This window comes from Cercospora kikuchii (genome assembly GCF_019650295.1).
Source record: "Cercospora kikuchii DNA, contig_00003, whole genome shotgun sequence".
NCBI classification, from domain to species: Eukaryota; Fungi; Ascomycota; class Dothideomycetes; order Mycosphaerellales; family Mycosphaerellaceae; genus Cercospora; species Cercospora kikuchii.
Window position 1 is genome coordinate 4,435,520 of NW_025408584.1, and position 13,208 is coordinate 4,448,727.

Genomic DNA, 13,208 nt, shown 5'->3' on the forward strand with positions numbered 1-13,208 from the left:
TCTTAGTCAACATATTTGTTGTACTAAGGATGTTGGTACGGCAGCACGACTAGTTAGCCACCGCAGGAGAGTCTGTCCTGAGCTCCGCTGAACACGAAGTGGTTGCTGTGGGCGATTGTGGACAACCGCCTATGATGAGCCCTCACACTCTGCCTCGAAACGGTCATGCAAGGCCAGTGACCTCAAGCTCCAGCTGAAGTTGAACATGGGTTCAAGGAGGGGCACCGGAACCATCTGGAGCCCTGGTGCCTCGAAGCGGGAGAAGTGGATGAGGCGTTACTGCATGCAGCCATTGCAGATTGCACGATGGGTTTGGCGTTAGTGCAAGTAGTGATGCTCGTGGGGCTAGATCCACATGCCTCGGGGAATTGGTCACCTGCAGATGGATTGTGCCAGACGTGCAGTAAGATGCAGAACTAATGCGTTCAATCGACACCTTGTTTCCTAGCGCGTATCAACCCGGCTGAGTTTTAGATTCCCCGGACAGCCAATAAGAGGACGACACCTGGAAACGCCAGACAGACGACAGGTCCTGACTTTGTGGTACGCATGAACTGGCATGCACGCAATCAAGATGAACGCCGTCAACACCGCGCACAGGTACATTACACGACGAAATTGCAGAGGCCCCACGCCTCGGATGTCATGGACAACCAGAAGCCGGTATCCTGAATCACAACAAGCAAATTGCGCCCAAAAAATTCGTATCAAAGGCTCATCATTATCAACATAATCATGAAGTTCTATACTCCTCTAGCACAGAATAGTGAGCGTCATGTATCTAGCCTGAAGCTTCCATACCGCCTGGAATGATCTCATGTACCAGCCCCTTGTCAAGTGTCAATCACCTGCTTCCACCGGAATGCTTCACCTCCATGCTCCTCAGACAAACTTCTGTGGGCAGCGAGGTTCCTGGTAATAGCTGGGAGTGCCCCCAGACCCTAGTTCTGTGGGCTGCGAGCATACTCGCCATGGCCAAGTGCGTTGTCTCTGGCATACTGTCCGTGGCCAAGTTCGTTGTCTCTGGCATATTGACCGTGTCCTAGCTCGGTATCCCTGGCGTATTGACCGTGGCCAAGTTCGTTGTCTCTGGCATACTGTCCATGTCCAAGTGCGTTGTCTCTGACATATTGACCGTGTCCTAGCTCGGTATCCCTGGCGTATTGACCGTGGCCAAGTTCGTTGTCTCTGGCATACTCGCCATGGCCAAGTGCGTTGTCTCTGGCATACTGTCCGTGGCCAAGTGCGTTGTCTCTGGCATATGCACCGTGTCCAAGAGTGTCAGGCGCGGCTGGGAAGATCAGATTTTCATCTTCTATCGACGTATCAACAATATGCTTACAGACTGGGGCAGCACTGGCGCCGAGTGCGATGGCCACGATTACTGCAATGCTGGAACGCATATTGGCTAAGGTTCTTGTTAAGGTAGATGAATTGTTACGGCTTGAAGATGGAAAGGTATTAGTCTTTGTTTCAATCGTACAGACGACGACTGACGGAGGAGGATGATGTACATGTATTCTGAACGATTCGCAGCTATGCTCTCGATCAAAGAATGATCACTGCTGCGATCGTTACCCCTCTTGCCCCTGCTGACTGACCTGCATCGCTACTTCATCATGATACGCCTGGATCTGCACTTAGTGGGCTCTGACGACCTCTGACCCACCCCAACTCGAGCTCCAGTATCACGAAATCTTGATGCATAGCATGATAGCTGTAGCTCTGAACAACGAAAGCCCCGCTCTCTGCCTCGAGCAATCGTCGGGGAGATGTAACTATTCAATTCCACCTCGCTAATGCAAGCTGGCCCATCGTGACCATCATCATCATACGCCAGTCAGGAGGCTACGAGCTCCAGTGGGGAACAAACTCGGCATTGCTCTGGAGCTTCAAGAATTGGTGGACTTTCCACAATGCAACATCCGTCGGGAGGCGCAAGTGCAAGCCAAGACTTTTTTTGGCGAACGACTTGATTTGCAGCATGCGATAAATGATATGGTTATCGACTGAAATTGAACCCTGTGCTCTGTATGCTTCCAAGCTCGAAGCAGTTTGCACTGAGCTTTACATTGAGCATATACGCAGCCATGGAGGGAACTACCATTGACCAGCAGGAGAATATATTGAAGCCGCGAGAAAGCCATGCCATCGGCGAGCACGTACCGTCTTCTACTATCACTGGTGCCAGCACTACAGAAGAGCACCACAGACTGACATGGAGCGATTACGGTAACTTGGCCATTCTCTACGCTCTCTGTTTCTGTCAAGGAATTCCCACTGGTCTAGCAGGAGCCACCATTCCCGCCACTTTCAAGGCGTTTCTTCCGTACGGTACAGTTGCGCTGTTCAGTCTCACGGCGATACCGTATTGCTTCAAACTACTCTGGGCACCGATCATCGATTTCTGCTGGAATTTCCAAATCGGACGCAGAATGACCTGGGTTCTACCGACCCAGATTCTCTCGGGTGTAATGCTCGTCGTCGCCGGAATTTGGACTAGAAGTTCTTTTGCCAAAGTTCAAGATGGCAGCGAGATCCGTCACGAAACACTCTACATCTCTGCATGGCTGTTGGTCTGCCTATTGGGAGCCATTCAAAGTTGTGTTATCGACGGATGGAGTGTTGAGCTTTTGCGCAAGGAAAAGGTACACTGGGTCGGGAGCGTGCATACGCTAGGAAGCATATCTGGAACTTTTGTCGCGTACACACTCTTCATGTTCACTTTCAAGGATCGCCTGAAATACGCAGAGGAAGCTGCGGATGTGTTGGCGAAATTCATCTCTCACTGGGGCATTTTTTTCTTGGGTGTTGCCGCTTTGTTGCCACTCCTGAAAAGAGAAGAGAAGTCCAGGCAAAATACGAAGCGGGCGTTTGGAGAGGCCTACACAACTGTCGTATCTATTTGTCAAATCCGACCAGTGCAGCATACCATTTTCATCCACCTGGTAGCTCGACTGGCTTTTGAAGTAAATGACGGTGCGACCGACCTGAAGCTGCTGGACCAAGGAACTCCCAACAGTACAATGGCATTGCTCGTGCTCATGGTCATGCCATTTGACTTGGCTTCCGCATATGCCGCTGGACTCCTGAGTCGGGTCTATGAGCCTTTGACAATTTGGCAGGTGGCATATATGTTGAGACTCCTCTCGGCTGGTGTGGCTGCTATCGTGGTAGCGGTAGTGCCTTACGGACCTCCATCCGCACTTTCTCTTGCTGCCATATACCTCCAACGTGTCTCTTCCGTTGTGAGTGGAACGATCATGTTCACTACGTTCCTACAATTCCACCTTCGCATCGCGGATCCAATTGCTTCTGGAACTTATATGACCATTCTGGCGACGTAAGTCCACTTTCCACTGGCAAAGGTTGAGCATGTATCCTGACTGACTTTGAAATAGCGCGCAAAACATCGGAGGTATTATTCCACGATTGCCTATCATGAAGTTGATTGACGTCGTCACAATATCTAGATGCCAACCAATGGGCGAAACTCGTTTTCCAGAGTCAATGACTTGCAATACGCTCCAGCAAAGAGAGACTTGTTCACAGATGGGAGGCGCATGCAAAATTTTCTCTGATGGATACTTTATCACTGACGGCATTTGCTTATTTCTCGGAGGCTGCATCTTTCTGCTCTACCTCAGACCTACGATCAAAAGGCTTCAGGCAGTACCACCTGAAGAATGGCTTTTGGGATCCTGCAGATAGCTCATATACAACAGGTGTGTCTCAAAGCATGTTAATTGCTGATTTCCGTTGTAACAAACATGATTTCCTTGCTCGTGCTAGTTCAGCACAATACTCTTTGTGGACAATGCACTCCATCGGACACAATCGAAGTGATTCCGCTTTGCTGTAGTGGGTCATATGCGAGCACATGGCTGTCGAATGAAGTGCTGTGAAAGCTACTGAGCTCAAGTGGGGAACCTTGTTGGGTATGCGGTAGTATGCATCTCTCCACGACGTGCCTTGGTTGTAAGGTGCACGCCTTCACCCACACATGTTTATTGCGTCCGACCCCACGTCACCGATTCTCCCCCCACGTCAAGGGTTCCCCGTTTGATGCAACGCAGACTGAGCAGCTGTTGTCAGAGAAGTCCGAGACGTTGGACTAGTCTGTTATCAGGAACCGCATTCTCCCAACATGCCAAAGCACTACGAGGACGAGACGGAACAGGAGCGAGACTCTCTCGAGGCAGAAAGCACTCTCAGCGACGCCTTTGATGCAATCGGAGACGCTCCCTTACTGGAAGGAAGCTGGAGTTCTCGAGATGGACGTCGGAGAACGAGGCAAAGAATTCCGAACCACTGGCCTTGGATTGTATCCACGATTGTATTCGCGGTGATTTCGATATGCCTTGTTGTCATGGACGGCGTGCGGTCTTATCATCGAAGAACGTACGAGACCGGATTCGATACCGAACTTGGTGAGATAAGTCTCTTGCAGTAAAGTCCGCCAACTAACCACGATACCAAGACTCTGCTTTTCCTGTCATTCATATCAAAAAGGTGCGATTCACAGGAGGTCTCCACTACGACGATAATGGCACAGTGGTGCGTAACTCTCTGCCAGGCGGAGGGCCAGAGTGGGTTGGCCCGCCTAATCCAGCTACTGACAAGCTATGGGATGATCTGGGACGCAGTGAGAAAATTTCTCCTTATTCTGAGGTCGCTCTAACGATTCCCAGTTGCTGGCGTAGCGCTTGTAGGCCACGAGGCGGACATGGTGCGTGGTCGAACGAAGCAGCTACAAACTGGGGAATACATCACGGGTCTGGACGTCTTTCATCAGCTCCACTGCTTGGTGCGTATCACTATTGGATACTGAGTTGGAACAAGGTCTCTGACATTACTCTATAGAATAAAGTAAGGAAAGCACTCTATCCAGCCTACTACCATGACCCTGATGGGTCCGAAATATCGGCATTGCACACAGGTGAGCTTCTCTAACTCGACTTCAAATGGCCTCATTCTAATTTCGATTCCCTTGTCTTCACAGATCATTGCCTCGATTACATCCGACAATCCATTATGTGTGCAGGTGACATGACGCCAGCACATGTGGTATACTCTGCTGCTCGAGATCGGTGGAGTCCTGACTTCGAAAATGAGCACACTTGCAGGGACCTCTCAGCTCTTGTTGATTGGACTCGAGCGAGACAGCCACCAGAAAGTGATGATAAGGTTCATCACTGAGGGTCTTTCTCAACTCGACCCACGGGAAATTCTACGGATGGCGGTATATGTAGTTCCATCAGCAAGTTCTCCTGCTTCCTCAACCAGGTCTTGTTGGAGGAAATACGGCAGTGTTTTTGCCCATATGACCCAGTAGATAATTGCGGACGTCAAGCTGTTAATCAAAGTCAGTGAAAGACCTGGCAACAGCAACTTATGCTGAGCAGATAGATTATGCGTACATCGCCAATCCAACCAGTGGATACTGGCCCTCCCACTTCGAAGATTCCGACAATGGTCTTGCAAAAGGAGATATTACCTGTGACATGCATACGGCCAAGTATACCACCACAACAAGAAGTGGTGCTTTGAAAGGCCGGAATATGCATGGCCGTGTGTAGCGTAGCCACAGCAAACCCCCTGCAACGAATGAAGCAAATATCTGCGCAGAGTAGCCTTCAACATCTAATAAGAACGAATAGATATTAGAAGACGGGACAGCGAGAATGATGGTAGCTGTGGGAATGAAGTTCACAATTGCACCCCCGAGTGGTGCATTGAAAGGCTGTGAAGAAGCAAACAGCAGAGGATAGTAGCTCCGACGCGCGATCTCCTGGTTTTGTCTGGCCTGCATTCGGATTAGTGAGAGCTCATTACTTGTAAGAAGGCGTGAGTGGCTCACAAGACTGAATACGCCAACCATTACATTGCCTGCAATGCAGCAAGCGATCAGCAGTGAACAGATTACGGATCCCCATCCTGGCCCAAGAACTCGGGCGAAGAATTCCGTAGCGACAAGTTCGCCACTGGACTGGATCACATCCCAAGGTACAACGACAAAAAATGCCATGTTGACTAGTAGATATATTCCGAACGCCGTCGCGAGAGCCAAAGGAATAATACGGCTGAGCATCGCAACTGGGTCTCGCACCTCGCTCAGCACCATGTTGGCATTGTCTATTCCAGCATAGGCATAAAAAACCCTCAGCAGTCCACGAGAGATGCTTCTCAAAGTCTCCGGTTCAACACCATCTTGAGATTTCTGCGGTCCATGGGGCTCCCTCGGCCCCGGCTGCCCTCGAACAACCACGAAGAGTGCGGTACACATGATGAGCACAATCATGCCTATTTTGAGAAACCCAAGCATGTTTTGCACCTTGATTCCCTGTCGAAGGAACACTCCGTGCATAATGGCACTGAAGAACAGCAGGGTCAAAGCGGAAACTTTGGACCATGCTGCGCCGACGGCGAATGGCATCGCTTTGGCAAGGTACTGCCCAAAGATAATGCAGTTGTTGGCTGTGAAAGTTTGTAAAAAGACTTGTACAGAGATCACACTCATAGCCAAGTATTTCGGTTTTCGGTATGTGTACTCCAAGTAGAGATTCTGGCCGCCACTCTGTGGGAGCATGCATCCGTACTCCATCGAAACCGCAGCAGCACAAGCCGCCAACAGCACTCCAAGAAACCAGATGAGTAGAGCCTCGCCAATGCTCCCAGAGGACTGAGCAACCACTCCTGGAGCGGCAAATATTCCAGAACCGATCATTCTCGAGATTATCAGTACGTAGGCCGATGTCCAGCTAATCTTTGCTCCTGTGACTGGCTGTTCATGCAGCAAGCTTGTACGCTCTTCCGTAGAGTCCATATCATGATCGTCTTCCGTATCAACCATGTTTGCTGCGTTTCGAACCTGAATATTACAGGATGGAGTAGTTGGTGAGTAGGGGTGAGCGGAATACAGGTCTTGCTCATAGATGCTGGCGGGTGATGCCGCGGGGCAAAGCTTGGCAGGGAAGCTCCATGGGGGCGACTGTTACATTGCGGTTGCTCTTACCACACACAAAGAACAATCTGGCATCTCACTCCGCAAGGCTCAATACAGACATCGAGACATGAATACTGACTCAAAGAGAGACGCCTCTCCGAAACTCGCCAAGGGTGGTAATCTTGTCCCAGGCGCCGCTTCTTTCAATCGCGAGATTGAGTTGAATGGAAATGCCGAGTGGCCCCCAGCAAAGGTCTGTTCGATCAGCCATGAGGTCTCTCGAAATATTGATTGAGATTTGCAGTATCCCGCCTACTTGCCGACGTGGGATCCGAACCAGAAGTTTCCTCCACTGAAGCCATACGATTTCATTGATCGTGGCAAATTCGCTGATCCAGCGTTTCCCAACCTGCAGGCGCCCGGATTATCGTTCACGAAATTGACGCCTACAATTGGGACCAAAGTGACTGGACCAGTGCAATTGAGCCATTTAAGCTCTGCGGCCAAGGATGAGCTCGCACTCTTAACAGCACAGCGCAAACTTGTCGTATTTGAGAAACAAGATTTTGCAGATCTTCCTATCGACGAGGCGATCCAATGGGGAGGTCACTTCGGAAGGCACCATATCAACGCTACTTCAGGGACGCCTCTCGGATATCCTGAGATACAGCTGGCGCATCGAGGTGCTGGTGACCCCAGCTACGAAGATTTCTTCGGGAGCCATATCAGTTCTGCAGCATGGCATTCCGATGTCACATATGAGGAACAGCCACCAGGCCTAACGATTATGTACATCCTCGAAACTCCAGAGACTGGCGGAGATACATTGTTCGTCGATACGGCAGAAGCGTACACTCGTCTTTCACCAATATTTCAGGAGCGTCTGCACGGTCTGACTACGCTGCATTCAGGAGTACAGCAAGCGGAGGTAGCACGACGGAAGAACAGTATTGTCCGGAGGGAACCTATTGAGACGGTGCACCCAATTGTAAGAACACATCCCGTCACGAAAGAGAAGGCAATATTTGTGAATCGGCAATTCACTCGCGGGATCATTGGTATGAAACGGGAGGAGAGCGACTGCATTCTGAATTTCCTTTACGCGCACATGGCAAACACTCCTGATCTACAGTGTCGGGTGAAATGGGAGCCTGGCATGGTCATTCTATGGGATGCAAGTGCACCCGACCAGCCTCACTGTTGACCTGGCTAATAACTGTGACAGAATCGAGTAACTGCACATACGGCGATATTCGACTGGACGACATGTGAAAGACGACACCTCGCTCGTCTCACGCCGCAAGCAGAACGACCATTCGAGACACCTTTCTGAAGCTCGTTGCGATCAGGATCATCGAGTGCTGGGGGCTCTTCACGCAGACAATGTTGAAGTGGAGAGCAAACAACGAATCTTGGTTGAGGGACAGCTACTGCGATGCTCTACCGAGCCAGCAGCCACGTTTCAGCAGTGAGCTGTACGTGGCGACAGTTGATGCAATAACTCTACAGACTGGTCCACTTTTGCAAGCTCCCCGATGGCCCAATGGCAGTGTGACGTCCTGTTTGGGAGCAGAGCTTGCGTATATAGGGCCAATTCATCATCATCACAGTCTGCAACATACCCCGCTCGCCCACGACGTCGACAAGATCAAACAAAGACGATACGAAGAAGCTCTGAAGCCATGCTGCCGCCCAATAACACACTTAGCTCCTGTGTGGTGCAGGACAAAGTCTGCACGGTGGGTCTGGTTGTTGCATGTCATTGCAGATGCATATTTGATCGACACCGCTATGCAACAAAGGAACACGCTAACGCATGAAGATCCTGGCTACAGGCTCTAGGAGTGAAGATGTTTGGCCAGATCAGTGTCGTGCAAGTAGCCAAGGACGCGGGATACGACAGCTTGTTCCTTGATCTCGAACACTCGGCCTTCACGCTAGACACAGCTTGGCAATTATGCCGTGTCGCCAACATGGCGGGCATATCGCCTTTTGCCCGTGTTCCTGGCGAGACCGGCAACGGCTACATACAGCGGGTCCTGGACGGCGATGCCCGAGGCGTCATTTTTCCTCACAGCCACACTGCAGGTAGGCCCCACCATCCGGCGCGACCCGCTTGACTTCACCTCACGTTGAGCTGTTCGCTAATCCGAAGGTCAGACGATGCAACAGCGGCGGTGAAGATGACGAAGTATCCACCTCTGGGCATACGCTCCATCAATCCGTCTCTCCTCGAGGCGGATGACGGTACCGCCCTCCCCGCTGACGAGGCGGCACGAATGCTCGCCTCGCAAGATGCGGTGTGCTTTATCCAAATCGAGACTGAAGACGCCTTACGCAATGTGGACTCCATTGCTGCAGTACCCGGGGTTGATGTCCTTATGATCGGTTCCATGGATCTGACCATTGAGCTTGGCATATTGGCCAATTGGGAGCACCCTTTGTATCAGAAAGCGCTGCGGGATGTCTCGGCAGCCGCATCTCGCCATGGCAAGCAGTGGGGTATCTCCGGGTTGTTTGGCAGACCAGACCTGTGGCGATATGCAACGACAGAGCTTGGAGCTAGGTTCATTGTTGGAGCTCTGGACTTTGGACTGTTCGCGCGAGCAGCTTCGGCCAATGCCAAAATGTTGAGGAGCGCAGTTAAGCCCGCTCGAGACGAAGCCTCTCCAGCAAGTAGCCAGTAATCAGCGATGCAGATAATGCGTGCATTACGAAGCTCGCTACAACAGCTTGGACACAATGTAATGAAGAGTTATGCTCAAGTGCAGCTTTACTTGGAGTGTTCTGGGAAGATCACATCTCTGGTCATTGATCAAGTTCCTCGCCGTAGTGCTCGTTGTAGCGATGTCCTCCCATGTGCTCGACATAGGTGGCGGGAACACCGACCATCTCCTCGCCATGTTCAAGAGTCAATTCCTTCTTCCCCTGCGCAACAGACAGACACCGAGCTTACCAAGCGCGCTGATATCTGATGATCGAGGGTTGGAGTTATGGAGTGAGGTCACTCATGCACCAGAATACTATCAGACCCGGGATGAAGTCGATTTGTTCCTCGCGCATGGAGATGAGATAGTGTCACAGATCCCCGAGGACTGCTCTCTCATTGATCTAGGCAGTGGGTGCGTAGTCAGGTCACTGTCAATATTTTGCACACTCATAACATGTAAAATTAGTGATCTCCGAAAAGTAAAGCCCTTGTTGGATCTCCTTGAAGCATCGCAGAAGCGAGTTCATTACTACGCTCTGGACCTCTCAGAGGCTGCCTTGAAGCGCGGAGTAGGCCAATTTGCCCAACAATACGAATTTGTGCAGTGCATTGGACTATGGGGCTCCTTTGATCACGGCTTTTCCTGGGCATCAAGTCTTCCTCCTGGCCCGAAATGGTTCCTCTCACTTGGCTCAATCCTAGGAAACGGCCCAATAGACGAAGCCTGGAAAGGTCTGGCAAGATGGTCATCCCTCATGGGCCCGAAGGATCGAATGCTGCTTTGCATGGACTCTACTACAGATCCAGACATAATTTGGAAGTCGTATCATGACGCTGGCGGATGCTATGAGCGTTACATCCGCAATGGACTGGAAGTATCCAATGCTGTCATTGGACAAGAATGGTATCGCGAGCAGGACTGGGAAATGACCGGGGTGCTGGAGCCATGCACACATCAGACAAAGTTTCAAGCACTAAAAGACGTCCATTGTCCAGTTGTGGGAATATCATTCAACGCTGGTGATCACATCAACCTGCACGGGCACTATAAGTATCCTCCAGAGACGATGCAAACGCAATTCGAGAAAGCTGGACTCGTTCAGTTAGCGACTTGGAACATCGCGTCATCCGCCATCTGTAGGTGATTCTATCCTATATGATTGGAACATGACGACTGACATACGCAGACGATTACCTCTTGCGAAGTCGCTAATGCTCTTTCCTCGAGTGATACTTAGGAGGTCGGCCAGCATTACAAAGAGCACTAGGACTTCGCACTCAGATGGCACCGAAGGTCGATGCACTGAGCCTTGAGCAATTGGCATACTTCAATTTATATCTATGTTAATTCATTTTGTTGATGATAATTTTCTCGTAAACTCCTAAGATTTCATTCAGCTACGGAGTGATTGTTCCAATTATTGGACCAGCGGCCATGCCTTGAGTCCAGGCTGATCCCAGAAGCTGGCGAGGACCTTTCTACTGCCAGTCCAAGACCATCGGGCATGTTGTACAGCGAAGTTCTGTGCAACTGTCAGCGGCCTTTCTGTCGATGCATCAGGCAATTACTTACATCGATGATCAAAACATCACCAGGATGCCATTGAACGTCGCTGGCTAACTCTTTCTGGTACTTGTCCAGCTGGGCCAGCCAATCTCTCGGAATCGGCTCATCCTTCTCAATTCCGGCAAACTAGATGGCATTGTCAGAATGATACAACGTGTGAATGAGGGGAGCAGAAGACGGGTGTTCGTACATGTGGCGGCCAGAACACCTTCTCCGCTCCATACTCGTCGCGATACGTGTGTGGAGGTTCGAAGGTATTGTACTTCTTGGTGTTTTGATAGCGCGTTGATAGTGACTGGCAATCTTGTCAGCGGCGAGCGCAAGCAGGGGGGCGGAAACATTTTACTTACATTGAACAACGCAGGCACATTTTGCGTAGGATGAACACGAACACCTGCATCGGCCAGATTAGCACGTATGGCTTCAGAGTGAACTCGAGAGTCTCAGATACACTTACCTGGCATGCGGTGCAACACCTCGAGACCACCATCTTTGTTCCATGTCCAGTCAAAGCCTTTCTGTTGCCACGCCGGAAGATCACTACCCGCCCGGGAGCCGTTCCGATGCCATCCTCCTTCCATAGCAAGCTGACGGATGCGACTTTCAACCCCTTGTCGGTTCTCCGGAGTGTCTTCGATATCACACTTTGAGCTTTCGTTCTGAGAGTCATCTGGCGGCCCGAAAGCACACGGCTTGTAAACGCCGGCACCGCCCAGTGTTCCGTCGCGTTGAACAGCCGTATGTGGAACCTTGTAAGCAATGCCATTGTCGATCGACTTCTGCACAAAGCCAGGTTCAGTGGCTTGCATGCGGTCATACAGTGCGACTCCGTTTACAAGAGAAGTCTCGCCACCGGAGGCGGGAGCCTCTTGACAGTACAGCACAACGTACGCAGGATGGGCCGGCGACATTGAATATTCATTATGCCAGCCGATGTAATGACTTGGAGGGCCCCTGTCATTTTCAACGTAAGCTTATCTTGCACGATCTGATCCAAATGCACCTAACTCACTCATTTGCTGTCATTACATGTTTTGCCAATGGTTTCCTGAGGACTTCTGATCCCCTGTGAGTGTGTGGTTGCCAGGAGAAGTCTCCTTTACCGGCTAAAGCTTCGAGAAACTCAGAGAAGTCTTGAGGAGAAAGCAATGGCAGCTCCCGAAATTGTATTGCTCCTCCATGAGCATCCAGCAAGTCCCTCAGCGGTGAAACTGCAGTCTTGTCGTGCGGCTTACTTGCTAAGGCGCGGACTTCTTGGATCACGTCTTCTTTGGTGCATTGTCTTGCTGTTTTGACAACCAGTGGGAATGCTACTGTAGGCTCGCTGGATTGCGCTACTAAACGGAGATGCTTCTGATAAGCAGTCTCGAGCGGTGTCCAAAAGCTGTCGATCGCCATATTTGAGATTACTTCGAGCACCGCGAGTCTCAATCAATATCAGAAGACAGTATCAGAACATGATATCACATGATTGAAATCGATCTGTGGAGCTTTGAAACATCGAGCTCGTGGTCTTGGGCCGAGTGTAGCGTCCCACGACTAGTCTGCTGGCGCAGATCGTAATCGTCAACGAAATGCACGGCTGTTGATTCAGACGTTCGAGCTGCAGCAAAGTGGGATGGATTCAGACTATCATACGCTACGTAGCTGGTCAGCAGAGACTTTGCATGATCTTGCAGTAGCGTGCACCTCTCGTTAAAGACCCATGTCTTTTCTCAGCGCTCAGTTCTGGAGCTACCTCCTCCGTATCAGCCGTAGAGAGCTTGCCCAATGTAGCCAATACACGCTTCGTAAACTCAGATGCGCTCATTGCGAGTAGTCCGTGGACACGTCACCCGCATGTCGCCGGCACATTTCCGCGGAACGTCTGTCGCACTACCTATGTGACAATTTTGTTTTCGATATATCGAATAATGCGTAGACTCGGTGAAAGTGTGTCTTTTACGTGTCGGTGCACTCAAAGTGTAATCGTGCATTCATCATAC

At 50.7% G+C, this 13,208-nt stretch overlaps 8 protein-coding genes across 9 annotated transcripts; 5 read left to right on the top strand and 3 right to left on the bottom strand.

Moving 5' to 3' along the window:
• Positions 1–941: 941 nt before the first annotated feature.
• CKM354_000610800 (uncharacterized protein) lies at positions 942–1,403 on the bottom strand (the record flags this gene model as incomplete). The annotated part of the gene is made up of 1 exon (XM_044801409.1): positions 942–1,403. One exon carries the CDS (start codon positions 1,401–1,403, stop codon positions 942–944), a length of 462 nt encoding a protein of 153 aa, XP_044657344.1.
• A 687-nt stretch (positions 1,404–2,090) lies between these two features.
• CKM354_000610900 (uncharacterized protein) lies at positions 2,091–3,514 on the top strand (the record flags this gene model as incomplete). The annotated part of the gene is made up of 3 exons (XM_044801410.1): positions 2,091–3,343; positions 3,402–3,418; positions 3,474–3,514. 3 exons carry the CDS (start codon positions 2,091–2,093, stop codon positions 3,512–3,514), a joined length of 1,311 nt encoding a protein of 436 aa, XP_044657345.1.
• Positions 3,515–4,147: 633 nt separating this feature from the next.
• CKM354_000611000 (uncharacterized protein) lies at positions 4,148–5,199 on the top strand (the record flags this gene model as incomplete). The annotated part of the gene is made up of 5 exons (XM_044801411.1): positions 4,148–4,430; positions 4,481–4,645; positions 4,692–4,807; positions 4,864–4,939; positions 5,003–5,199. The coding sequence occupies 5 exons, from the start codon at positions 4,148–4,150 to the stop codon at positions 5,197–5,199; spliced, it is 837 nt and encodes a 278-aa protein (XP_044657346.1).
• Positions 5,200–5,278: 79 nt separating this feature from the next.
• On the bottom strand, positions 5,279–6,853 carry CKM354_000611100 (uncharacterized protein; the record flags this gene model as incomplete). Its single annotated transcript, XM_044801412.1, has 4 exons — positions 5,279–5,353; positions 5,421–5,497; positions 5,596–5,806; positions 5,861–6,853. The coding sequence occupies 4 exons, from the start codon at positions 6,851–6,853 to the stop codon at positions 5,279–5,281; spliced, it is 1,356 nt and encodes a 451-aa protein (XP_044657347.1).
• Positions 6,854–7,073: 220 nt separating this feature from the next.
• Positions 7,074–8,279, top strand: CKM354_000611200 (uncharacterized protein; the record flags this gene model as incomplete). Its single annotated transcript, XM_044801413.1, has 3 exons — positions 7,074–7,199; positions 7,251–8,120; positions 8,172–8,279. 3 exons carry the CDS (start codon positions 7,074–7,076, stop codon positions 8,277–8,279), a joined length of 1,104 nt encoding a protein of 367 aa, XP_044657348.1.
• Positions 8,280–8,329: 50 nt separating this feature from the next.
• Positions 8,330–9,633, top strand: CKM354_000611300 (uncharacterized protein; the record flags this gene model as incomplete). Of its 2 annotated transcripts, none has more annotated exons than XM_044801414.1 (3): positions 8,330–8,421; positions 8,769–9,034; positions 9,107–9,633. In XM_044801414.1, 3 exons carry the CDS (start codon positions 8,330–8,332, stop codon positions 9,631–9,633), a joined length of 885 nt encoding a protein of 294 aa, XP_044657349.1. The 2 variants fall into 2 exon arrangements, with proteins under 2 accessions (XP_044657349.1, XP_044657350.1); XM_044801415.1 differs by lacking the exon at positions 8,330–8,421 and adding an exon at positions 8,629–8,685 and having other exon boundaries at positions 8,782–9,034.
• Positions 9,634–9,847: 214 nt separating this feature from the next.
• Positions 9,848–10,869, top strand: CKM354_000611400 (uncharacterized protein; the record flags this gene model as incomplete). Its single annotated transcript, XM_044801416.1, has 3 exons — positions 9,848–10,068; positions 10,123–10,793; positions 10,844–10,869. The coding sequence occupies 3 exons, from the start codon at positions 9,848–9,850 to the stop codon at positions 10,867–10,869; spliced, it is 918 nt and encodes a 305-aa protein (XP_044657351.1).
• A 205-nt stretch (positions 10,870–11,074) lies between these two features.
• CKM354_000611500 (uncharacterized protein) lies at positions 11,075–12,621 on the bottom strand (the record flags this gene model as incomplete). Its single annotated transcript, XM_044801417.1, has 6 exons — positions 11,075–11,179; positions 11,230–11,349; positions 11,414–11,518; positions 11,574–11,617; positions 11,681–12,177; positions 12,236–12,621. The coding sequence occupies 6 exons, from the start codon at positions 12,619–12,621 to the stop codon at positions 11,075–11,077; spliced, it is 1,257 nt and encodes a 418-aa protein (XP_044657352.1).
• Positions 12,622–13,208: the final 587 nt, after the last annotated feature.